Source organism: Eucyclogobius newberryi, unplaced genomic scaffold, assembly GCF_026437365.1.
Source record: "Eucyclogobius newberryi isolate DKJ021-1_F unplaced genomic scaffold, fEucNew1.0.hap1 SCAF_12, whole genome shotgun sequence".
NCBI lineage: Eukaryota > Metazoa > Chordata > Actinopteri > Gobiiformes > Gobiidae > Eucyclogobius > Eucyclogobius newberryi.
In genome coordinates, this window is record NW_027315746.1 from 18,051,161 (window position 1) to 18,079,068 (window position 27,908).

Sequence of the window (27,908 nt, forward strand, 5' to 3'; positions counted from 1 at the left end):
CTCCCAGAGCTTCACTTCCCCAAAGCCAACCAGATTATCTGCCTAGTTTTTCCTTGTTGGACGGGCAGCAAACGTGACATACCTTAACATAGAAGTAATTCCATAATGATTACATCGCACCCATACTGTAAACAAGGGCTCATCTAATTCAATAATGTAATCCTTCTTTGACTTTTAAATGAATCTGCCACTTCCTTGCATGCATTTTTCAGATGAAAAGATTAGGAGAAGCCTATTTTGCAGAGTGATCTCAGGATGGAAATTACCTACTTTAATACCTGCAGGGTGAGAAATGAGGAAAAGTGGTAAACAAGGAACTCGTAATGTCAGACTACTATAAAATAAACTTTGAATGAAAAGCGCAATCCGCCACATAATATAAAGACAGTGATTCAGAATGCTGCCTCTTCATCATGCATGTGCATGAATGTTTGTGAATAATGCAAAAATACAAAATCGAGGTAGAAAATAATAAAATCTTTTAATAAAAATACATTTGTATAATTGGCAGCATGGACCTTTTTCTTTAACAAATCCAACAATCCACAAAACACAAATTGTACAGTAGACGGAACACGTAGAAATATGTACAGAAACAGGAAAACACACAAAACATGACACGTTTCCATTACACACATATGGATAGACTTTGGGTTCAGTTCTTGTATCTGGCCTACAGCAGCGTGGTATCAGACAGACAAACATAGTAGAAACAGTAGATCCTGTGGTCCTGTTTAAGTAAGGATAACTCCAACTAAACTGGAAATATAGACATTTTAGGTCCAAAAAAAGTTACAAAAACACAAAAGTCAGTTATTGCACATAGGACAATCTTTTACAGAACATTGCCATTTCAAAAAACACTGTACATACTTATATATATATATATATATATATATATATTACACATACTAATAATTTTAATACAATTCAATTCAATTTACTCAAGGCATACACTTCCATGCTCTTAGCAGAAAATAAATGACTACTACTTTCGGAAGAAAAAGTAAAAGTACTATATTTTACGTTTGATTGGATTTTTAAAGGTGCACTATGTAACTTTTCTGGTGGTGGGTCTGCTTGCCTGGAAAGCCCAGAATGATCTCTATATATTTTTTTCATACAGATCGATATGAGTCTGATTACTGTTTTCATCTCCAAGTGTTCAAATGGGTGTGATTGACAGGTGGACTAGCCAATCAGGAACAAGCATTGTCTGTTTGTATCAAAACAACCTGCTTATGAGGGGAAAAAGGGGAAAAATATCTCAGGGGAACGAGAATTTATGCAGTATCAATGAGCAAAGCATTTGATTTTGTTCTAAATGATGTGTCAGGTCAATGAATGAATCTGCACAGTTCTGTTTGTAAAGAATTGGAGAAGTGTGTATTCTAGATTCCATGCAATGGCGCCGCCAATTTCCATACAGAAGTTATTGCTTTGCTTGGAATGTTCCACAGTTTGGCATTAACCGTTACGTTCTTGCATTGGTTCAATTACAGGTGTTTTTATGGCTCAAAAAGAAAAAAAAACAAAGCGTTATTACTTCGAGCGAGCTTGCCTCCCCACAGATCTGACCGGTGACTTGGCCTAGACATGTCTCCGAGGCGATAGACAAGTGTAATGCCATATTGAGCAACATTCTAGGCAAATTATAAAATCTCCATGAAGACAAGTAGGTGGCATACCCTCAATTCAAAAGGTTCTAGTGCACCTTTAAGAAATACTGTGACTGTGTGACACAGAAGGCCACTCATTATAGCATTTGCAAAGATGGAACTCCTTGGAGAGCTGTGGTCTGTAACGCAGTGTTCAGATGGTTTTATTTCTCTATTTAAATTACTGCTGAACCAATGTTGCAGTTCATTTTAAGTGATGATGTTGGGACAGGGGTGCGTGGCTTGGGTATATCGCACTACGCTGCTGTTGTGAAGTGCCGACACGAGCAGAAAACACTATTTGGCTGGAGATTGACGCTGATGCATGTAAAGTTGTGTGGCTAAGTGCTTACAGAGGGACTAGAGCAATCTGGTGGGCTGCAAAGTGCACCGCTTTATAATATCTCTTGTTACTGCAAGTGATGTCAGTCCCATTACTCATTAGATACTACTGAGAATTTGAAGAAACAGATATATACAGACAAGTAGCATATCTAAGTGCAAAAATGATTCAATCCCACAGCAACTTGTAGCAGACATTTCCCTCCGTAGTCATTCTGTGCAAAACTGATCTTCCTTCAATGAAAGGCAGAGCAGTCCTTTGATGAAGTTTATAGTTAATTTAAGTCTATTCAACCTCCTGTCACCGTCTGCAAATGAAAAAAGAAAACAAGGTGGTTATGTTGCTGCATTGTGACATAATTTTCACATGTCTACTGAAGGGTAACTACATACATATTTATTTAGGTGGAGGGTCTAAAACCTCCTAGTCTCTATGGGGACGGGTGTCGTTCTGCCTGGGATGTTCCACAAAATGAAATAAAACGTATCTCGATAATAACAATTGGGTTACTTCGCCAAACCAAAAGTATTTTTTGGCATTAAAATATATGTAATTGAATAAAGAAAAGATCAATAAGTTTATGCCATACAGTGCAACGTTCCAGGCAAAACTATAACATTTTCATGAAACAAGCAGGAGACAAACTGTGCAAAGCCCTTCTAAGGTATTTCTAGTTAGCACTGGCTATAAACACTTTAATACCAGCATTGCATGATGGATTAATTTGTCTGCATAAGAAAAAAGAAAATAAATCCTAAACTGGGTTCTCTCTGTGCAATCGTTGGGCATGACTAGTTAGGACTATGTTTTGGTTGTTTGCCTTCAGAAAGTGTAAATTTTGGTAACTTTGGTGGCAGATTTATATAATAATGTATATACAATATCGCAACGGTTGTTTTGGAGTTCATCGTCAATAATAAAGACTTCAGAATGAGTGGATTAAAAATAACTTCACAGTGTAATCAAATAAGGTTAAAGGTTGAATAGAGGATTTTACGCCGATCTCATCACATCTCTCGTCTCCACAGATTCCCGTCTCTTCTGAGCTGGCTCGAACAGTCTTTCTCTGTCGTTCCTCAGCCATTTTTGTACTTCACGGTCTGAAGCGTGGAGCTACACTGAAGGAACGCGCTGCTAGCTTTGCTAAACACACACCGGCATATCAACCAGCGCAGCCAGGGGATCGCGCTGATATCCTGGGAATGAGGCTGCAGGTGAGCAGTTGACTGAATGATGAATGATTGACATGTGGGAGAACTACTCGGCTGTCCACGCCACGAGGAAATGAGACTCAGATTAGTCGCCAAAAATCCTCTATTCAACCAAATGTTGCTTAAAATTGGGCTTAACTTAACAGTCCATTCACATTTCTTTAATATTCTATATATTAATTGCTATTGTATCATCTGTATCTCACAAAAACATAGCTACCGTTTATATTATTTTGTCAATATTGCCAACCTCTGTTCCACCTCAGTACCATTAGCTGTGCGACCAGATGGCACAATTTGATGGTTGCTATACCTTTGCCTTGTTGTGGATCCGTAGCTAACCAACATCTGGGTACTGGCCACCTCCAAGTTCCAGTCACACATTGCAAGGAGCTTCAGACACTCTGCCCTGCTTCTGAGGCCCAGACAAAACAACTGCTCCACCTGCACCACAGCAACAACAGCAACAACAAATAAGAACAAATACGGGGCCTGGATCACTGTGAGCAAATGTGCTGCCAGTTTTCAGAAGCACACTATTGTTCCCTTGGGCAGAACACTGTCCAAACACAATGTCTCCTATTAGTGGTGTAAGTACAGATAATAATGAGGGGAATGGAGGCTCTTGACATCCTGGTGTGTCGCTAGTTAATGTTCATTGCAGCTTCAATCGCCCGATTTAAAAGATAAACATTACACATACACCTCCTACCTGTTCACAGTTGTATGCCTTCAATACATAGATAAGCCAAGATAATGGCTTAAAGAAGTGGTCTCTGAGGACACAGCCCAGATCATTTACCCTCTGTTATGTTTTAACGTTCACTTTAAAAGCTCTGTGTATCAGAAAGGTCCACACTAAATGTACGCAGAAAAACAGCCCCAAGAGTCTCACCTTCAGGTACTGCACAGCCTTCTGAACGTTCCAGCTGTGGTTCTCCAGCGCCGCCTGGCACTCCTCCGTTGTCACTCCATGGACGGCCTCCTGCACCTAATTAAAGATAACCCACAAGACAACTTTACTGATACCACTGACATGTCTACAGACACTAATCATGAGCCAAAAGCAGGGCCAAAGTCAATTCTTCAGATACATTTATTTCAAAATGCATAAATTGAGTGTCTTTCCCATGAACACATGATCCACTGCAAAATGCCAAGCACCAGGCATCAATACAAAAGGCTCACAGGGATTTTAACGCCTGTTTAATTTGGTTCAATAAGAGAAGAAATAATTAACTGAGGAATTAACTGGCAATATTATTTTTCACTTCTGCTGAGCCTGTCTCCAGGAATTTACATTTTAATGAGATATTCTCAGGATTAACTTTATTTTTATTAAAACACATAAACACAAACACCACTGTTTTGTACATATATTTTAGTTTTTTTGGTAGAAACAGTCTCAAAAAAGAGAAACAGTATTTGATTGATTTGTCTCATTCAATTCTGTGTTTTGTAAACATGAAAATAACATGATAATAGTATTAAAGGACAAACATGTTTATATGTAATCTTTATGATAAATAAAACATTCTGTGATCTTACCATACGGATCAGGTCAGCAGAGGGCCCCCCTTCCTCCGACCTGGGACTGGACAGTGGGTCTGAGCAGACTCGAGGGAGACTTACAGACATCTTCATGCCTGAGCGCAGGACCACACTGCCGCTGTTGGTGGACAGATTAGACGTTTGTCCCTGGCATTGTCCCAGTGTCTGGGTGTGGACCACCATGGGTTTGACTGCAGCCATATTGGTGTGGCGGCCTGGTCGCTCCTCCACAGGGCCGGAGGGGAAGCTCTCAGCCTCCCTGAAGAAGCGGTCATAGCGGTCTAGATAAGGAGGTCTCTCTGGCAGCAGGTAATAATGAGTGTTACTGACTTTGCGACCATCCCGGACAATGGGCAGAATACACGGGCCCTTATTGGCGGGCTCCTTCCCCTGGGCCTGGATGACTTTGGGTGCAGCATATTTGGGATCTGAGGCAAAGCTGTGTGTGGTGGGCATGGTCTTGGCAGGAGATGTGGAGAGGTAGGATCCATAGGAGGGACAGGAACTGTGGGACTGCACAGATGTAGGACTAATGGAGTACATTCGAGGCTGAGGAGAGCCCACCACCAGGCTCAGAGGACTGGGGGTCCGAGAGCCTGATAATGGGTCTCTGGGGGGAATCTGAGGCGGTCTCTCCTGCTCTGGGCCTGACAGCTCCTCAGTGAGCTCAGCTGGAGAAGGCGACAGAGACAGGTCCTGGGACCAGCGTGAGCAAGAGTAGTCTCCTCTCTTTTTGGGTCGTGGAGGTATGGGCACACGGGGCGGAATGAGAGGTTTGTGCTCTTTACAAAGCGGGGTTAGGGGCATCTCAGGGCCAGAGCTCTCTGAAGGAGAAGTGGAGTGAGCAGGAGGCACGTGCAGCCTCCTCATACACTCTTGTTGCAGCTCCTGGAAGATCTCTGCCGACTGAGAGAACGCATTGGAGCAGCTCTGCTTTGTGGGAAGAAACAGATTGTCTTCAAGGCCTGGTTTGCATGAACTATGGGGTGCACTAGACTTTTCTTCTGTGGCGTCTCTAGTCTCCGAACTCTGCTCCTCTCCATGCTGCTGCTCAGTGCTATTGATAGAGCTCACCTAAAATAAATTACATTGTTTTATTTAAGCAACTGTATGTTAGTTTTTGTATTTATTTGAAGTGATACTTACTTCCATATCATCTTCATCCTGTGCTACATCGTCGTAGGTTGGAGGGGGAGGCAGCGGTCGGGTGTCCCAGTCCACTACAGGGGTGGGGTGCAGGGGGCGGGGCAGGCTCCTGGAGGGGCTCTGGGGAGGAGTTCTGTCCAGTATATTGTCTGCTTCCAAAGCCAGTCTTGCCAGTGTGGGGATGTGAACCTCTACCACAGGAGAGGGGGAGGGAGCTGGGGGGGAATATTCCTCCCCAAAGTCAATAAGAGACACTTCAGAGTGGTAGTTTGGGTTTGAAACTCTGCTTCCTTGTTTAGAAGCTGACACCCATGCAGCATGTTTAAGTTTGAGCCCCTTGACAGAACCAGTTTTACGAAGGGAGAGTCTCTTGAGTCCAGCTGAAGTCAAATCCTCCTCTTCATTTACAGGATCATAACAGGGCTCTGAAAAGAAATAACATTTTTATATGTATGTATGTATGTATGTATGTATGTATGTATGTATGTATGTATGTATGTATGTATGTATGTATGTATGTATGTATGTATGTATGTATGTATGTATGTATGTATGTATATATAATGTGTGTGTGTGTGTGTAAAATCAAATATATATATATATATATATATGTATACAAAAATAATTAAAATATAAATGAATATGCCATAACACCATTGAAGACAAAACCGGGTCTGTTGTATTGAATCCTTGAGAATAAATTTAAGCTTGAAGCTCTTCTGAGTGAACTCGATATTGACCTCTTGTGGCTGAATGGGTCAATTTAATTTAATGAGCTTTTTGCTGGGGTCACAGGAACATGGATTGATTTATGCCTGTAATTTTTGAGACCATAAATATGCAATATGAAGTACTACAACAATCTTTCGATAAACTGACCTCTTGTGTGACATAATTACCATAATTCAATATTTTAACTTGCTTCCTTATAAATCACATAAAACGTCACAGGCTGTTTGAAAAGGCACAGGCTCTTGGTTAGGCCTCACAGCAGCCACACGGCAAACAGTTTTAGACTGACAGAAAGAGAGAGATAAAAGAGAGTTGAGGAGGAGAGGTGAGTTTGACACTACACTGCAGTCGTAGCACTCACAGGCAGGAAATGTACCTTTGAGGAGTGGAGCAAAGAGGGAACAGAGAGGGCAGGAGCAATGGCTGAGGAGCTGCAGAGAGACACCAGACTTACTCTTGATTAAGACAGGCGGTTGGGGTGGGCGTGGAGGGGGCTCTTCTGGAGAAAATAAAAGCCATACCAGTGCCGCAGAAGAGGAAACAAAGGAGGGGAAAAAGCAGCAGTGAAGGTTAGGTGATGAAAGCACAAGGCAAATGTCAGACTCAAACTTTTAAGAGAAAGTGTAAACAAAGTTATTTCAAAAAATGATTCTTCCCTAGGCTCTTGTTGTGGAAATCCATGGCCTTTATATATCATTTGAGCTAAATGTTTGGGCAGCTGGGATTTACACACTTTTGGATCGTCCTGGAAGCTGCGTGGGCCGCGTGCTGGTTGGATCTGTAGCCAGGACGTCCGGAGGATCCATAGGGTTACCAAGGTACAAGCTGAAAGCACAGGGCGGTGTTGCAGGAGTTACACACTTTTGTGTCTCATACAATGGCCTTTAGAAAGGTCTGCTACTGCCATCTAGTGAAAGCAAGTGCTCATTACATGGAAGACACTTTCTGATTCACATTTTTACCTACAATAGCTTTTATGGGAGACTACTCTCACTTAACACATTTTAAATCTGGCAATAAGCAAATGTATTTACTTTTCCATGGATAAACAAGTGCACTTGGCCTAATTTTTTTCAACCCCTGACAAAAAACAGATCACCTCAAACTCCATCTATAAAAGCATCTATAAAAGGCTATTACTCGTCTATGCGGTCGGGGAAGCCCCAGCAGTGATGTGGGTTGCTGTCTCCGTGGCCTGTGTGGATGAAGCTGTTTTTCAGTGGTCTGCTGATGTCGTGAGCTGATAAACCGGCGACAGAGGTCACCACATTTCTAGGGAACTGGCCAACTTTTAATGTGCGCTTGTTCTGTCCGCGCCACCAGTAGTTTTCAGCCCTGAAACAGAGAGAGCGGTGAAGATGTAGCTGAATGTACTGAAGTTTGTACATTTTTGTTGTTTTAAGTTTATAAATCTTTCCCACCTTCCTTCTATGATAGTGATGACATCGTTGATTAGGATTAGGAGTTTGTCAGGCTCCTCAAAGTCCTGCAGGGCGCACATGTCTGTGGGCATGGTCTGAAAGAAAAGTGTAATATTTGTTGTACTAAAATATAAATATGAACAAATATGAAAGGCACATTTCCAAGGCACTGAAACCATGACATGACCAAACTAATACATACCTCAAGAAGAAACTCTCTAAGGGCAAGAAAAGTGGGTCGGTCGTCTTGTTTCTGAGCCCAGCACTGAAGCATCACATTATAAATATCCTGTGGACAATCCTCTGGCTTTGGAAGGCGCTCTCCTTCTTTGTCTATTTTGTGAAGAATCTAAATTTGAAATTAAAATAAATCTTGAAATATCTTGGAGGTAAAACTGCTTGATCAAGATAACATCTTGTGTTATGGGTACCTGACTGCCATTGAGTCCAAGCCACGGCTCCTGCCCGTGAGTGAACATCTCCCACAAAGTCACTCCAAACATCCAGGTGTCTGTGGCATGGGAGAATGTTCTGGTCTTCAGGCTCTCTGGGGCACACCTGCAGTAAACACAATTACTTTATACAATGGACACAAGCAAATGTTACCGATACACAAAAAGTCAACACTCTCTCTTGTACGGTACCTTGTTCACCTACCATGCAAAAGGGACCTTGCGATGCTCCTGCATGACATAGTGCTCGTCGTTGTTGGGCAGCGCCCTCATGAGGCCAAAGTCTCCAATCTTTACTCTATGAGCAGAAGACAGAAGGATGTTCCTGAAAAGCAATGACAATAACATGAATGCAAAATACATCATATTTAATCAATCATTTCAACACATGACAAGTTTTTATAAAAGTTTAGTACTGGAGCTGTAGCCTTAAAAAGCTCTCCACCCAGTGACTCAAGCCAAACAGTGACTCATTTTTATGAGCAAACCCTCATTAAAAGACAGACCCTTATGGAAAACCTTTCACATGTCAACAAAATTGTGAAAGCTTAAATAGGTGATTAAATAAAGAGCAGACTGTTTGCTCCTCAGGACTCGCACCTAGCTGCCAGATCTCTGTGGATGAACCTCCTCTGCTCCAGATAGGCCATGCCACAGGCCACCTGCACAGCATACTGGCACAAAGTGTGGATGAGCACGAGCCCCTGAGGACGCACACACCGCAGCCGCTCCAACAGAGAGCCCAGAGGAGCCAGCTCGGTCACCTACAACACACAAGCGCACAGTGGTGAAGAAAAGCAGATTTAGCACTAAAAGGTCAAAGTTTTATTTAGTGAGATATATATATATATATATATATATATATATATATATATATATATATATATATATATATATATATATATATATATATATATATATATATATATATATATATATATATATATATATATATATATATATATATATATATATATATATATATATATATATATATATATATATATATATATATATATATATATATATCTATCTAGATATATCTAGATATATCTAGATATCTCTAGATATCTCTAGATATCTCTAGATAGAGATATATCTAGATATATCTCTATCTAGAGATATCTAGATATATCTAGATATATCTCTATCTAGAGATATCTAGATATATCTAGATATATCTAGATATATCTCGATATCTCGATATCTCGATATCTCGATATCTCGATATCTCGATATCTCGAGAGATAGAGAGATAGAGAGATAGAGAGATAGAGAGATAGAGAGATAGAGAGATAGAGAGATAGAGAGATAGAGAGATAGAGAGATAGAGAGATAGAGAGATAGAGAGATAGAGATATATATATATATATATATATATATATATTGTATTGGTAAAAATATGTTCTTAAGTGTACTAGGTACTAGCTTGACTAAATGCTGTTGTGTGGTTCTTTACTGCATTAGGTGTTCCTCACCATCTTCATGGGGTGTGTGAGCACAACGCCATAGAGGCGAATGAGGTTTTGATGGTCCAGGGAGTGCATGGCATTCACTTCACAAATAAAATCCTCCAAGGCGTCTGGCTGGCACAGCACATCTGTTTTTAGACACTTCACAGCAACATTTAGCTAGAAAGAGTGTAAACAAATAAAACATTTTACCCGATATAATGCACATAAATATCTATCATAGAATATTGCAAAACAATAAATAGACTCATTACCAATTTTCCGGCAGGTGTTAACCACTCCCCTCTCTTTACGACCCCAAAGGAGCCGTCTCCCAGTTTCTCGAACAGAGTCAGGTCCTTCTCGGGGATGAGACATGTGAGGGCCTGCTGACCCTCCAGAGCAGCAGTGCCCCCAGTCTGAGCAGCCAGGACCCCCTCAGCCAGGCCCAGAGGAGGCGTGGGGGAGAGCTTTCTGAAGGACGACACCGGCTGGCCCTGCTGCGGGAAATCTCCTTCTGGACGCTTGCCACTAAACACCTGGATGACAATGAAGAATAACATTTACTATATGATCTCAGTCTGGTTTCCTTAGTAATGTCTAGATCGATTTAGTTCTGTTGTTCTTAATCGCAACAACATTTCAATAGTATTTTGACCATAAACAGAGCTTGAAGAGTCATGCTAAAAGGACACAAACAGTATTAACTGCCAACTCAAGTGGACAAGTTGTATTTAGATAGACAATAAGACAAATGTTAAAATATTTTACTTTATGTAAATGTCTGCAAGCTACAATGTCTGGTTAAAAATGGATAAACTTTCATTTTACAAACAACAAATTAAGGAGCCCATACTGGCTAAAATATATTTTAAAGAGTTTTTATTATAATATTAAACATTTATTTCCTGGCTTTATACAATGAGTATAAAGTGTCAAATGAGCATCCTGTGCCAACCATATTTAACTGGTTATAAACAGTGGCGAGACGTGCGCGGTTTCACATTTACACTGACCCAGACATGACATAAGCTTAGAAAACACTGCGTGCATCCCTGTGGTCAGCCCCTCTGAGTGTGAGCTTGTGCTGTTGGTAAGTGGGCCTCAAATAGGTGTCTGTGCCTCCAAGTATTTCTGATGACACTGCAGCATGCGCCAAGTGCCGGCTGAGGAGGCAGATTATTGCAGAGGGAGGACGTGCCCGAGGCGGAAACACACAGATCTTATTATAAATCTTCATACACAGAAGCAGTCCTCCGTTTATTTATATAATTTAAAACCTGTATAAAGCTGTGACTGCCAGTGTTATTTAAGTGCAAAGTGGTCAATAAATTAACTAGTAATGTCTGCTTATGCATGGGTCTCAAGCCACTTTAAAGAATACATTTAGGCCTAATTAACACGCACAGACTACTGTTGTTGACGTCTGTACCTTGCTCATCCAAGACTTGCGCTTGCACAGTGCTTTCCGTCTTTTTACAGCTTCCCACAGTCGCCTTTGCCCTTAAATGGGAAAATATCAGACCCAAAATAAATAACAGACAGCCTTATCTTATGAGAAAATGAAATAGGGAAACATGTTAAGCACAGTGTTACTCAGAAGTATATGAACACATTTATTTATATTAATTTACTTATATAAGGTGTTAAATCTCAACTTAGCCTGAGGAGCAGCCCTCCTCTTGTGGTCTTACCTGGGCGGCCCATGCCAATCTTCTCCAGATCTTCGTTCTTGACATAATCAAAGTGCGAGAGCCGTGTGACGTTGAGTTCATCTCGAATGCGCAGGAAATACTGCTGAAGCTGCACCTCCATCAGCAGCTCCACCAGCCATTCTGTGCCCTCCTCGCTCTGCATGCCACTGCCCAGCTTCTGCAACAAGGTCAACAACAACAAGGTCAACTTTGGTACACAAACCTCTATGATCCATTTATCAACTCCAGGGCTCTATACGAGCATGTTGGATTAAACTGGATATGACTTTGGCCTGGATGCACTAATGCAGTGTACTGAGCAGAAATATAAATGCTAAACTTTTGTTTTTGCTCAAACTTTTTCGAGTTTAACATGAGCTAAAACATTTTCTTTTGTATATTATACAAAAGAACCATTTTTCTCAAATATTGTTCACAAATCTGTGTTAATGAGTACTTAGTAATCCATCCCACCTCACAAGTGCGGCATATCGAGATGCTGATTAGACAGGATTGCACAGGTGTGCCTTAGGCTGGCCACAATAATAGGACACAACAGATGTTGTATGTTGTTCATTTCTCTACCATAAGCCGTCTCCAAAGGCGCTTTAGATCATTTGCAGTATATCCAATCGGCCTCACACCTGCAGACCACATGTAACCACGCCAGGCCAGGACCTCCACATCCAGCATCTTCATCCCCACCACCCGGACAACTGCTGCAACTGTCGGTTTGAATAACCAAAGAATTTCTGCACAAACTCTCAGGAACCATCTTAGGGAAGCTCATCTACTCGTCATCCTCATCGGGGTATCAACCTGAGGGGATTTCGTCGTTACCGACTTGAGTGGGCAAATGCTCACATGCTCACGTTTTGCACGTTGGAAGTGGTTGTCTTCACAAATGAATCCCGGTCTTTACAGTTCAGGGCAGATGGCAGACATTGTGTGAGGCGTCGTGCGGACGATAACGTTGTGGATTGAGTGGCCCATGGTGCGATGTGGGTATGGAATGGGAAGGCGTACTTGTTCGTCATGGACAATGAACACAGGTGCATTTTATTGCACAAAGATACCGTGACGAGATCCTGAGGCCCATTTTTGTGCCATTCATCCAAAGCAGTCACCTCATGTAATTGGTGTATCCGATTGGTGATCCGATACATGGTTTTTCTTTAAAACTGGGGTTAAAAGGGTAAATATGATGCATTACTTATCGTAATGCATCATATTTACTTAACGTATCATTATTAGCCTTTAAACATGCTCTTGAGTGCTTTTAGTTTTTTTTAATGACATCTGTATCTAGTTTGCAGAGAAAATTACACACAGCGTAATATAAAATTGTAGTGCAAGTTAGGCTGCCCAGTGGTTGAGTGGTTAAGAAGGCAGCACATATGCCAGGCTCCATGTGCAGCAGTGTTGTGAATTCAAATCCAGACTCCGACAGTTTACTGCATGTCCTCCCTTCTCTCTCATCCCCATTTCAGGCTAAGCTGTCCAGTACAATAAAGCCTACGGGACAAAACTCCTTAAAAATAAAAAATACACAGAGATACACTTAGAGTCACAGAGTGTTTTGGACGCTCGGAATGGAGAGGATTTTCTAACAAGTATTCATCAAACTAGCGTGAATGGGGCTTAATGTTATATGTTAATGTTATCCCGGCTCTAACAATTTAATGCATCCCCATTTCACGCTAAGCCAAAAAATCCTTCATTAAAAAAATATGTTTAAAAGTATCACAATACGTATCTCTGTATAAATACGCTTATTGCCAAGAAATCCATCACTATATAAACACAATAATTAACTACTGTGTGCGGAACAGGGGCCTGAACATTCAAACCAGTAGACGCAGATGCCTGCATTGATTAAAAATGCATCTACAATTATTATTCATAAAGTTATCAATCGTAATAAAACTCACAATGATACACAATTGTTAATTGCCGCTTCTCTTTGTTGTTTGTAATCCACGATTCCAATGGATCCTTGATGAACTATATGATCATAGATGTTCTCATGCAGATAGAGTATAGAAACATCTGCACATCTGGAGTCCATTCATGTCATCAACAGAACTGGTGTCAATACAAAAAAAAGTCAGTGGAGTCAGTCTCTATGTCAAATCTCACTCACTTTCTAACCTTATCATTCACTGGGAAAAAAAGTTATTGTCCTTTGGATTCAATAGACGTGAAGCCAGTTTTCACCATTGCTTCACTATTACACTGAATCAGCTGTTGCCTAATAACTGGAGAGTGACGGGCAGACCTTAAGGGCGGAGGCTGGGGGCAGAGGTCACTTCACTGAGCAGTAATTAGACACAGCCTGAATGGACTACTTCCCGTGCAGCCTTCATAAAGGTTACAAGGTCTAGAGAAATGTCACAAGGCGCAGAAATCTTGCGTTCATTTTGACCTTCTAAAACGGGCTGGCCATAGGTCACTTCCTATTACTTAGAAAGTCTGGCCTTGTCAAACTTGTGTATCCAAATCCACTGTTCAACTATAAGCCAAATCTTTTCCACTTAGCAATCACACCATAGATAGGATATAAGCAGGCTTTAGTTACAGCAAGTCTTCCCTTCCAGAGTTGGAATCAACATGTTTTTTCTCTGGTCAGTGTCAAAAACAACCCGCATGGGCCCCTTTCCATGTGAAGAGTAATATCTAAGGCATGAGGCGCTCCAAATGCAGGTGCTTGTGGTTGTGCGTGCGATTATCTGTCAAAGGACAAAAACTTATTTCCCCCAAATTATGGACAGAAATGTATCAAACAGATCAACTGTACAAAACTTCAAGGGACGAGGACTTGGAGACACTTGGATGCAGTGAAACGTCATGAAGTCCCTGTGAGAAATGCCTCTGACCTGAACTCATTCCTCATGCTCCTGCTGAACACACAAAGCCATGTCTTCCATCAGAAACTCCACATCCTGCTGCAAAAACAACTGGCTCCCCAAGGACTGCTGTGGTCATGCTCCCACAAGGAACACTTTTAATAGACAATGTTACAACCCCAAACTCCTTGGTGTGAAGAGTATATTAACAAACACATAAAACCTACCCGATACACATGGAAATGGGCTAGAAAGGGGAATGTCTTCTTCAGCTTGTCAATACGCCGCATGCTTAACTCCTTTGTCAGGATCTGTGTGTTTAAAAGGCAAGAAAAGGTGTCTCGTCTCACAAAGCATTAGTATGGTCTCAGTGCTCCCACACAGTGTACCTAGTCTCTTTCGATAGAGACACTTGTGCCTTAAATCCAGACATGTGGAGGGAAAACAAACTTCCTCCCATCGGCACAAATCCACTACATTCCATCACGGGGCAACGCTTGGGAGAGCTCCAACTTGAACTGTGTCTTCTTCCCAAATTCAGAGGAGATCCAGCCAATGAGAACGCCAATAAATAAAGTTTAGAATGGAGACAAAAGCTCTAGGCTGTGGTTGTGCAGCCCAGCCATGTGTCCTCCTCACTATGACTTATTGGCTAAGCTCTGCAAGTTTGTATCACTCCTCCTTCCTCTCTCCTTTCATCGCCTCCCTCCCTCCCGTCCTCTCTCTCTCTCGCTCTCTCTCTCTCACTCAGCACATATACTGTAGCTACCATCTATTTGGCCTTCCATCCCTCCATCAAGCGTGGGACTAAAAATACCTCCGATCTCTCACTGATTCAATGGCTCTCCGCTTGGGCAAGAGATTCAGAACAGTCTCCTATTTCACATCTGATGCCACAGCCACAAACCGGGTGTCTAGCTGCAGTCGGAACAATTATGCACGCTTGCACCGTCAGCTGATGATATGTCTCGTGTGCTCGGTCACCTGCTGGTTGCTACCACCTGCAGACTTCCTCTTAGTTGTCCGCTGGGATCCAAAGACTGTGTTTTGGCGTTTCCTCCCACCTCTTTCCCTCTCTCCCTCCCTCTCTCTCCCTTGTCAGTGCAGGGCAGAGCAGTGCGTGGTGCAGAGTACAGAGGAGCATTTGATCAAGGGCCAAGGGGTCACATTCAGCTGTGGGACGGAGAGCTGGTTTCCTGTGATGCAACCTCCTTCAGCTCAATCACAGACACACGGTCTTCAATTCCCATTCACTAACCACAGCGTTTACCTTGATTTTCTTGTGTATCAATGGGGCCGGGGCAAGTTAGGTAAGAGAAAACTGGACTAAAGCGGAATAAAAATCAGGGCTAAAATTGTCAAAAGCAATGAAAGTCTAGTAAGGCTATTGTAATGTGTATATGGCTATATAATTAAGTCATTTTATTTAAAGAACTTTCCCAAAAAGTGGCATAAAGTCATAATTTACAACATTACAACTTCATTGCTTCATTTGTTACCATTAGGTAAAGAAATCACATGTGTGGATTCATTTCAGTTCCTCTCAAAGATTGAAACATGAAAGAGCTTTGTCATGAGACCCGGTTGCCCACAGCCTACACAGTCCGCGCTTAATTCCTTCATTCCTTCCTTCCTTCCTTCCTTTCCTTGTGTTCACAGTCCCTGCCCCTAAACCAAAGCGTTGCATTTTCTTCTTTATTTGGTGCTTGCTTTTATTTCCTGCCTCTAATCCACCAAAAATGCCATTTCTCTCCCTCAGCAGACTAGAAACAATCTGTCACGCACAACTCCACTTGTGTGTGCGAAGCTCATGTTGGGCAGTTATCGGAAAACTAGATCAATATTTAAATGTTTTCTTTCTTTCGTGAGGGATCAAAGTAGCGCTCTGCAATGAATCAAATTTCAATCATGCTCGAGATTCAGTCTTTCCTAATTATCACTGATCAGCTTGGGTTAAATCAAGAGGTCCACAGCCAATCATCTGTCTGTCAGTAAAAACATTTCAGTTCAGATTTTGGAGAAAGAAATTTGACTTTGTTTTAATAAACTGCATTAATTAAGTATTGGATTGTTTACGTTTAAGCCATTATCTTAGTTTCTTAATAAGGCAAGAATAAAACCAAATTGTGATTGACCAATGTAAAGGAAAATATGTAATTCATGTTTTTGTAATATCGCCCATGCCCAGAGTACACAGACCATATGACCTCATGTTTTAAAAATTCAAGATCTAACAGGAAAAAAAGCAGGAAGATAACAACAAAACTATGTCCACACCTGCTAAACAGAAATTCTATCGCAGTTACAGGATTTTAGACTAGACCAAAACATGCCTGAGCGCTTGTGGCCGAATCCTTGTAGTCGACAGGTGTAGAGAAGGGTGAAAATGGTTGTCTGAGCAGAGTGCATTTAGACAGCAACAAGTCCGTAGTTATTTTACCTTGGCATATTCGCCGTATGAGGGGCTCCCAGGTCTAAGTTACATATGAATGAGAGGAATGTGTAACCACTATCAGCTGCTGCACACTGAGGAGATTAGACTGAGGTGAGCAGTGGTCAGCAGGCAACTCCACCACACGGCCACTAGATGGTGCCAAACTATATCAGACTCTAAGTAAATATTAAACCAAATGTCTAGTATGAAGGTATTATAGCGCATAAAATACACTTATGCTAATCTTAAACTATACTTCAGATGACGTGTTTTACAGACAAATCTTTTTAGAGTAAAGAAACTAAAATGTGACAGAGTATGAGATGTAATCAGGGATCACAAGGCAAACACACCATGTGGTTTAATTTTTTTTAAATATTCATCATCATAAACACATTAGATCTGACAGTTTAGAATCAAGAACACATAACCATAATCAGCTCTTGACAATATTTCTGTGTGAATACGAAGGAATCATTTTGATACAATTCCCCTAACTATTTGATATTAACACTACAACACTATTTTGCCATGTGAAACACTAACTTTTAGGTTGGAGTTTGTCTAGTGAGTTATTTTGATGTCAGAAAAACTAAACTAAATATCAGCCAACGCTGGAGATTTAAGGCCGATAGCTTACGAGCTTAGAAACGCTCGGTATATTGGCCAACCGATTGGTCCATCTCTAATCATAATAATAATCTGGATCAGAGTGTGAGACGGATTCTGCGATTTATAAACCAAAATGGTCCTGTCTGATGTGATGAGGTGATAGAGCAGTGGGAGCGTCGCTGTGGTGGAGCAAGTTTAATGGGACCAATGCGACCCAGATAAAACTCTACATTCTGGCTTCTGTACATGTTTTAATGGCTTAGCTTAACCGTCATTTTACACCACAAATCAAAACAGCACATCCCCACAAGTACCCCATGTCCTATTCACCTTGAAAACAACAATCCGTATTTGTTATGTTTTCTTGTGGTTCTGGATGAGCATGAAAGACTTCCCTGCACGTGACGTCCGGCACAAAGCTGCAGCTGCGAAAACTAGGGCAGCTGTGGTGTTTACGGCTTAACTTCAGTGATGGGGATAAACGCTGGTCTAACAGACACTATATTAAACAGCCAGCATCAAGAACAAGTGCAGCCTGTTTGAAATGTAAAGCAGACTTCATGTTAAAGGAGTAAAAGTCTGGAAAGAACTGAATGGAATGTGAATCTCATCCGAGCACATGTCTGAGTTCAATATTTCCCTCAATGTGGGCGAAAAGTGCAGCCATTGAGTGGGCTGTGATGGATGACTACTTCACTCTCATATTAAACATCTACTACATCATCATCATCATCATCATCATCATCATCATCATCATCATCATCATCATCATCATCATCATCATACAGTGTTACTAGTTCTAATTCTTTAAAAATCTAGATGCTTTAGTAATGATTCAGATCACAATAGTCTGAGGACTACGAAAAGTCTGAGGAATAAAGTCTGGCGGTAATGCAACAATTGGATGCCAACCGCCATAAAACAACAACAACAACAACAACAATATAATCCTAAAAACAGAAAAATAATAAGTGATGCCAATTAAATCTACACTACAGAAAACTGAATGTGAAGTGTTTTTATTTTGCTGTTAAGACATTACACATTAACATGACTTTAACATTCAGTAAGTTTCCATGTATTACCCAGGTCACATAGTAGAATGGTGATGTATTACCTAGTTTCCCCTTACCTTTTTACTCCGAGCACCCCCTAACTCGGGTAGTAGGCATATAAAACTGTTTACTATAGTAATTATATACATGTATGAAATATGATGGTAGGATGTGAAAGATACAATATTTTCTATGCTACTACTATTAGATTTAACCTGAAATTCTTCCAAGTACTTCCAAGTGCTCGTTGGTTCGGATCTCACTGTTGTTTGGTCATAATGTCCATGATTGTGAATAACAAATCATTATATTGTATTTGCACAGTAATCATAACACTGAAATTTGATGGCATTACATTAAATGGTCAAGATTTTCAGCTGCAGCTATTAGTTTTGAATAATGCAATGATTTGTAAACACATATTTTACTATATTGCACTATGACTTTTCTATTACTTGAACCAAACACCAAAGCTGGTTCTTGAATGTTGAGTTTGTACTTCAGTATAATTGCATGTGTGGGCTTTTCTATCCCTTTTGTCTGATAAACTATGGTAGAATATATTCTTAGTCAGCAAAATGTACATCAAATAGTAGCCTGTGCTTTAAAACAATTGACATTATTCCCACATGTAGCTTTAAAGTTTGTACCTCTTCTTCATCACTGGGAGAGCTCTCGTACTCTGGCTCTGATGTGTCCTGCAGTCTTTGGTACTCTGCCGTCTCTCCCATTGTGATAATCCCAAAATCTGTTATTCTCCAGTCTCTCAAAATCAGGGAGTCAACAGGAGCACAGATCCAGTCTCCTCAATGCCGCTGCATCGCTAACATTCGACATGGCACATTCATCACTGCTTTATTGTCTTCGTCAGTGAACAAAATGAAGAAAAAAAATCCCATTAAAAATTATGGTTGTGGGAATTTTACTATGTCCGGCTGCACGATCAGTCATGAAATACAACTGAAGGAAAAAAAGCGTAAAAGGCAAGATAGATACTTCTTTAAAAGAGTTTGTCTTGGTTGTTTTCTATTAGCTCACATTCATTCAGAATTGTTCCCGTGTCATTTGTGGTTTGTAGTGTCCATATTGGCAGGTCAGCGCTGGTGATGACTGCCTCGTCCTCGATGTTATTCCCGATTGCGTGGTCAAGGAATTAATACCTTGCGGTTGTTGTTGTTGTTTTCCCCCTCTCTTCTCCATTCAGCCTCTAACCAGCTTCACGCACCCCTACACTTGATGTTTTTCCCCCACAATTCACCCTCTCCGCCTCTTCTATTACCGTGGCAACATCCACCCCATCCCTCCGCCTCTCGGCCCTCTCGTGTCCTGTAGTCGCAACAATCCAGTGAATGGTGGTCCTGGCAAGAGCGGCCAATCACGGTGCAGCGTGTGAACGGCAAAGGGGGGGGGGCGAGAGGGAGGGGGCTCTAATGAGTAGAGTTAATCTTCTCTACAAGAGGCTGAAAAACACAGCCATGTCAATTTGTGAGTGTATTAAAAGGCATCAGGCCATCTGGATGTCCTGCAGAGAGGACATCTGGATGGAGAGATGAAGCATGTTTGAAGTTAGGCAATGACAACCTGCGGTGATCACATATCTAACTGTCCATTAACTTCATTAACACAACAGGTGAGGTCCAGTTGACTTGGTTAAACTGTCTTTTGAATGATAAGTTACACAGACATTATATTGGCAAACATGTCCCAATAATACCTCCATCTGACAGAAATGTACGGTTTGTAAAATTAAGATGTTGAAAAAGGTCAACTCTATTCATGATTTTCCTTATTTGGTCCAAATTTACCTTGTGTTACTCAACTTATAACTAATACGTAAAAGTTTTTAGTTTAGCAATATAATATCTGAAGAATATATATGAATAAATGTGAAACATAAATGCAGAGTTACAAGTCAGCACCGCGCGGAAAGCAGTCTGTGTGTGACGGTGGTGGTCCCACGCAGGTAAAAGTGATCCACACTGACCGAGAAGTCACAAGAGTGCCTCTTCTACTTGAAACGCGTCATTCACCACAGTGAAGCGCCAATTCTGCGCTGTCCCACTGCAGACAGGTCTGTCTGTGCAGCAGCACTCAGAGAGGGTCGTATAGTTGTGGAGCAGTGAGGCACTGTGTTGTGTCACATGGCATCAAAGCACAAACCAAAAAATGAATTAAACTAAAAATACATGTAATTTAGCCTATTTAAACTCTAATTATTACTGTTAGTTCAGGCTAATATGCAATTATATAGTTGCCTTTTATTTTTTCTAATCATACTTTATCATTTCTCAAGGCTGTGGGGGTGGGAGGTGTGGATACATTTTTTGTCTCCTAAGGGGGGCAAAGTTTGAGAAGCCCTGCCCGAAGGTATCGAATATTTGTTTAAATTTAACCGAAATTATTGTGAAAAAAATGCATATTTAAATACAGTATTGCAATATTATCAATGTTGCAGTATTGCAATTATTTCCAATACTGCGCAGCGTTGTATCCCAGTATGATTTTACAGAGAAATAGACATAACCTACAGGATAGTTTTAAAAAATAAAAATTAAAGAAATACTGGCATTTCTATGAACTTCTAACCATCATGACTAACTATAACACATACTTGTGTCAATTACTCATGAGAAATACCCAGCGGCTGTGGTCAGTGATTTAATTGTTGGCCCAAGATCTGACTAATGATAAATATTTTTTCTCACCAAACAGTAGTTCTTTAAGAGCAAAAAGGGTGGGTCGAGTACCAACTCACTCATGCATTTAATCATCAATCAGTGAACTATGTCTATATCTCAGCTGTCATTTTACACATGATACATTTATGACCCAACTCCTAGCTATGATAGATTAGAGCACAAAGCAAAAAATTGATAAGCAAAATCCCACTTATGTTCTGGTTCTTGGAAAGCTCAAGTTTGGAGCTGAACCAGAGGTGAACATGTGCAGCAGATCCACCGGTGACCATTTGGATTCATGCGACTCACATAATCCTGCTTCATGGAGGCTTTCTAGGAAGTGTTTAAGGGACACGTGAATGTGCGAGCTATTAGCTTTCCCCTGTCCCTCTGAGCTTAACAGGTGCGATTTAAGAGGCCCCAAACTAAAGTCCCAATCTGCCCCATCCACCGCTCTCACTGGGTGGCCAAGGTCACAGGTGATGGGCAACATCTAGAGATCAGATCAAATCCAATACAATCAACATGGCCAAACTAAGTCAGACACAAACATGCTAGTTGGATTCAAGATGAACTGCAGTCAATGCTCTTTTCTGCCAAAGGAGGGCAGTCTGCAGCATAATATAATAATGACACAACTGTACCCATGATTTCAACCATTTCAAATAGAAATCCTCATGCTAAATAGTCAGACTAGTGAGGAAATGTGACTACAACGACTGCCTGTTGCATATGTGTGGGCGGCTGCAGGATTGCATCACTATGGTCTGTGGTGCAGTTTGTCAGGTCAATGAGTAAACTACTGTTCTGTTCTTTATATCCGCTGGCTTTTCTAATACACTGGAATGAAGCTGTTCTCATTTCAATAGATCTTATGAAATAACACCAACAGCCAGTGATACAACTGTGGGATTAAACTACCGGTAGGTCTTACAACCCAAGACAAATGAATTATGGAGGAAGTATTTATAATGATTACTACAGTGCCAGCGAGCAGAGCAAATGCATAGTAATAATAATAATCTGAAGGTCTGAATGCTTGTGGCTGTGAGCTGCCAGTGTCACAAGGTGATCTATTACAGGGTCACTTAATCAGGAAACCTGATGCATTAACAACACGGCCAACATAGAATAGTGCTGGAAGCCACTGACAATGTGGCAGTGTGGCAGTCCTCTGGGGGTCTCGTAATGCTATCCCTGTGTCTCTGTATAGAATGGAGCCTATGAAGAGAGTTGTACGCATCGACAGCGAGGGAGAGTCAGAAATTAACTAAGGTGGATGACAGATGTCAATCTCTGAATGAGGTTTGAGAAGACACGACTGAACAGGAAGTTCAGGGTTAAAATAACACATTGAAGTATATCTGTCACATACTCCCCAACCTCCGGCGGCTCCCGTTCCTTCGGGTCTCCTCTGTCAGTCTGGGCCCCGTGGCCCTCCAAGCATTCAGAGACACTCCACAAAAAGCACACTCACGATGGCTGCTGCTATTCTGGGAGCGTCTTCTCTCTGCACTCGCACCTCTCCAGCTCCTCTAGTTCAGCAGGCGACCCCACTTCCTCTTTCCTCTTCAGTGCATCACAACCAACATGTCTGATACAGCGTTACTGCAGACAGACACATTGACTCTGCACTGGTAGGTATCAGCAACTCAAACTGAAAATGCAGTCAGATTCACTACTGGGAAGTGAGAAGCCTCAGGTGCTACTCTCACTTCTGTAAACAGTCTCTTTGCTGCAGCTGTACCCACAAACCTGTGCCTGAAACAGAAACTCTCCATCCAGTCATCATGTTGGCCAAGCCTTACTTTGTGAGGCTACACAGGGTTCAGGCTCTAAGGTAGCTGAGGAAACAGTGGCTCTCCAGTGTGACCTCATGTCTGCTCCAATGAGTAATGCAAACATGATGTATTACATGAACTAAGCATCTGTGTTCTCCTGCAGCCACACGCCACACTCATGTTCAATGTGGTTCTTTGTCATTTTAACTACATCATCACTTCTGTGTGTTTTACCATTAGAACAAAACTAAAGTGTTACCTGGAGTATTTGCTCCATGGAATCCCAGGGCCGAGTGCAGATCCCAGTGCCTCAGGAGGATGACTCGAGGTCAGCATGGAGCACACTGGGCCCCCAGTCCATCAAGCTGAGATGTTTGACAGCGATCGATCAGAGAGGCTGAGCACGCTCACATGCTTTCATCTGCAGAGAGCCAGACACATGTTACCATCATATACAAACATCAGTCAAATGGAAAACTTCAGCTTGAACAGTGTGATGACAGTGTTTCAGCTAACACTTTCTCCAACACATTTGGTTTAGTCTATTTTTAGATGAGTAAAACTCAAAGTTTGAGCTGGCAGCACCTGCACTCTGTAAATCAGTCTGCTCTCAACATTGTGAGTTGAGTTTTAATCCACTTGTCTACAGCACCGAAAACGGGTCCAAAAGTAGACATGAGGACTTGGTCCAGGCAGGTGTGGGGGCCGGGAGGAAGGAGGAATCCTCCTGTGTGGGCTCAGACTGACTCTGTATGAATGAAGAGATGGGATTCACATGGACACAGCCCACCCACTGCCTCCGCCCTGCTCCCCGCACTTCTCCCGCCCTGCTCCCGCCCTGCTCCCCGCACTTCTCCCGCCCTGCTCCCGCCCTGCTCCCCGCACTTCTCCCGCCCTGCTCCCCGCACTTCTCCCGCACTTCTCCCGCACTTCTCCCGCACTTCTCCCGCACTTCTCCCGCACTTCTCCCGCACTTCTCCCGCACTTCTCCCGCACCTCTCCCGCACCTCTCCCGCACCTCTCCCGCACCTCTCCCGCACCTCTCCCGCACTTCTCCCGCACCGCTCCCGCACCTCTCCCGCACTTCTCCCGCACCGCTCCCGCACCGCTCCCGCACCGCTCCCGCACCGCTCCCGCACCGCTCCCGCACCGCTCCCGCACTTCTCCCGCCCCGCTCCCGCCCCGCCCCGCTCCCGCCCCGCCCCGCTCCCGCACTTCTCCCGCCCCGCTCCCGCACTTCTCCCGCCCCGCTCCCGCACTTCTCCCGCCCCGCTCCCGCACTTCTCCCGCCCCGCTCCCGCACTTCTCCCGCCCCGCTCCCGCACCGCTCCCGCACCGCTCCCGCACCGCTCCCGCCCAGCTCCCGCCCAGCTCCCGCCCCGCTCCCGCCCCGCTCCCGCCCCGCTCCCGCCCCGCTCCCGCACTTCTCCCGCCCCGCTCCCGCACTTCTCCCGCCCCGCTCCCGCACTTCTCCCGCCCCGCTCCCGCACTTCTCCCGCCCCGCTCCCGCACTTCTCCCGCACTTCTCCCGCACTTCTCCCGCCCCGCTCCCGCCCCGCTCCCGCACCGCTCCCGCACCGCTCCCGCGCTCCCGCCCAGCTCCCGCCCCGCTCCCGCCCTTGCATGTCCAGCCATGAACAGGAGCCCAGTCTGAGGAGGCCAACACAACCACATCAGGCTATTCTCCCAAACAAGACACTGCTTTGTCTGTGTTACACTCATACTTTCAGTTAGAAGAGTGACAAACTGTTAGCTCACTGTAAACAAACACTCTTATCATTCACTTGCTGATTTGTACTTGTCAATGAGCAAATTCTTTAACATCTTTTGTTTTGTTTAGAGAAATGGCCACCGTTCCATGAATCCTACTTTTGTCAAGAACGCAAGATATCAAAAACATTTTATAGCTGATGATAATATCCAACTTATGCCAATTTTATTTAATTTTTTTACCTATTTGGTTTTATTTAATTTTGCAACTGAGAGACTCACTGGTGGCATTGGGTGGGCATCTGATGCACATGAAAAGGATCAGAAGAGGAGGGGCAAATCCAGTGGCAATATTAAAATAAAGAAAGAGTTTAGATTGACTATCCATATTCAGAGACATTGACTCCAGAAGCAGAGATGGAGAACTCTGATGACTCTGATTTGACAAGACCCGTCTGGCACTGGTCCAGGATAGCAAGTGCTGAGCCAATATTGACAGACATCCATCTCCAAATACTATAAATACCAGTCGAGTAATAATCCCTAATGTCTGCATGTTTATACCATATTAGCCTTTAACTAGATCACAATATCTGTGAGATATGAGCTTTTGCCTCAATGAAAAATACATTTTGCTGAAAAAGAACTGCTGGTATTCATTCTCAAAGCAGTCTAATGACAATTTTATAGACAGGAGACGAAGGCATAAGCATGTTACAACATGTGCCACATGGGCCAAGCATCAAAGAGAAGCAGATTAATCTGAAAGTAATCTTAAATTGTCCCTGACAAATTAAATTAAGAAGAGAAGCTTCTCGATGATGATCTGACTATCATCAAGAACCAGACTGATAACTCAAACAGTATGTCTCCACATAGCGATGTGGAGTATATCTGTAACTAGTGCAGCACAAGTGCCACCATGTACAGGTGATACACAGGTGTATGTGTTACAGGCCTTTTGCAGAGTTACTATGTTCATGACAACGCGCGTGTTCTCATGCATGGATAAATATATACAATACAACACATGGTGGCATATGGTTTTTTGTTCATTAAATTAGTTCATCCCATTCATTCATTCATGGTTCAGTAATGACTTGTAAAATAGGAAGTGAGGAAATGTAACTTCTCTTTAGCTTAGCATTCACCTTCCTATAATTCTAAAATTACATAAAATCAATGTGCACCAATGTGAACTATTAACAGGCACACGCACGCTTAACACATGCATGAACCTGTTTATGGTTCACATTTGAGCTCACTGAGGAATGAGCTGAAAATTAAACTCTATCATATATTCATAAACAGACACACGCACAGTTGTTTTGTGCCTGGGTATGGAGTTTTATTTTATACATAACCACGTATGCATGTTCATGCAAATGGTGTGCACGGGCCTCACGGACAAGATGAATTATGACACAATGAAAATACCCTGAACGCTGAGGAAATGGACTGAATGTAATGGATCAGTAAAATGACAAATTTGTTCCTGGTGTGTATATACAATATAAAACAAAACAAAAACAAAAAAAATATGTATACTTTTTAAAACATGTCCAAAATGTCCATCAATTACCCATGTTAATGTGGTTGTCCATGCTAAGTAACACAATAAAAGTAAACATTGGTAATCAGCTTACGGCTCTTTCTATTCCATTTTGTCCACCATCTTATAAGTTGCTTGATAGGCTAAAAATAAAGCTCCAGCTATTTCCAGTCGAATCAATCATTCTGGGAAGCATCAGTGTCAGTTTGTACTCCAAACGCACAAGTAAAAAATTACCCTAAAATAAAATGAAAAATAAATAGGACTTTTATGGATTCCGCCTGAGCATTTTTATTAAGTCCCTAAAACTCATTTTTAGTTAATTTACCTTCAGCTTTTGAAAGAGAATTGTCAAAACCCAATAAAATGCTAAAACTAGTATAAATCAGACTATCCGTCCAGACACCAGCTTCACTCATTGATATAAAACAAAGACAATCTAGGCGGGATTTAAAATCTCTGAATTCCTCTGTACAGAGCTTGTTTTTACTTTAGAGTAAAACAGACATCAGAGTCCAAAACTACAGAGTCTCAGCTTCACAAAGGCTCCAGCCCAGTGTTTGTGCTCCAGAGGGTTCAAGGACCAGCTTTAGGTCACTTGCAGGAAAAATAGGCCTAAGCGTAAGGGGCTAGGGTCATGCCCTAGTTACTATAGTTACTACACATGGTAAAATCAGGAGCCTAATGTAAAGACATAATACTAAACACAAAAACTATGATTTAACTGCATTATTGTGGGCTGTAACTGTGCATTATTGTGGCCAGAGGAAGCACTCACCTGCATTTACGCAGTTACATTTAACATGTAACATAGACATTACACTTCTAGCAGTTTTCACACTGCATATTTTTATTCTACTTGAGTAATATTTAGTTTGAATTAACAGTACTCCTACTCGAGTAAAGGTTTTATGTTGACAATATTAGATTTGTGTTTCTTGCACCACTGGCTGGGATTTAGTTATTTTTCATGTGTTTTTTTCCGTTGAAATATAGTTTTTGTCTTAAAATGATAACTCAGGTGTTAACAAACTGTCTAGAGACTGTCAATCTCTTACTTCAGAGGCTACAGGTAGCAACTAGTTTCCTTTTAGTAGTTTGCTTTCTTATTTTTACTCGAGTAATTTCTTGGCTTTCTACTTTGTACTTTAGTTGAGTCATATTATTTTGAAGTAACTTCAGTCTTATTTGAGAATAATCTTCCTCAGCCACCTCTGTGCCACCTCCCGCCAGACACGCTTTACACCTGCACACTTCACGCACATTGAGGTAAATAACTTATTACCTCATTATATACTTTTCAGCGATAACTTTACAAATGGTAAGTGCAAACATTTCCATTAACAAGCACTTTTAAAACTACTTTAGGCCCTGTGAGTCCATCCAAACCGATATAATAGATCCATGATCCATGATCCATACCTGTCAATCCCGCTCTTGTCATTTGCCGTCGCCTCCTCTTCCGGTGTTGTTTAAATACTTGGCATTTTAAGCATTTAAAAAAATCCCCAGATGCAGACAAGACAAGAGGGAATGTTTTGTAGCAAAAAGTGTGCTGATCTTGAACAAGTCCAGAGCCGT

The 27,908-nt window shown here is 42.0% G+C and overlaps 1 protein-coding gene across 8 annotated transcripts; it reads right to left on the reverse strand.

Moving 5' to 3' along the window:
• Positions 1-456: 456 nt before the first annotated feature.
• Positions 457-27,864, reverse strand: tnk2b (tyrosine kinase, non-receptor, 2b). Of its 8 annotated transcripts, XM_072441112.1 has the most exons (19): positions 27,750-27,864; positions 23,325-23,486; positions 11,660-11,837; positions 11,398-11,468; positions 10,241-10,504; positions 9,993-10,145; positions 9,115-9,278; positions 8,720-8,839; positions 8,494-8,620; positions 8,265-8,411; positions 8,063-8,157; positions 7,782-7,976; positions 7,375-7,466; positions 7,018-7,140; positions 5,910-6,334; positions 4,761-5,837; positions 4,108-4,203; positions 3,526-3,656; positions 457-2,308 (listed from the first exon to the last, which is right to left on the reverse strand). In XM_072441112.1, exons 2-19 carry the CDS (start codon positions 23,340-23,342, stop codon positions 2,302-2,304), a joined length of 3,483 nt encoding a protein of 1,160 aa, XP_072297213.1. In that variant the 5' UTR covers positions 23,343-23,486; positions 27,750-27,864; the 3' UTR covers positions 457-2,301. The 8 variants fall into 8 exon arrangements, with proteins under 8 accessions (XP_072297213.1, XP_072297215.1, XP_072297211.1 ...); XM_072441114.1 differs by lacking the exons at positions 23,325-23,486; positions 27,750-27,864 and adding an exon at positions 19,257-19,595 and having other exon boundaries at positions 7,096-7,137; XM_072441110.1 differs by lacking the exons at positions 23,325-23,486; positions 27,750-27,864 and adding an exon at positions 19,257-19,595 and having other exon boundaries at positions 7,018-7,137.
• Between the last annotated feature and the right edge of the window lie 44 nt (positions 27,865-27,908).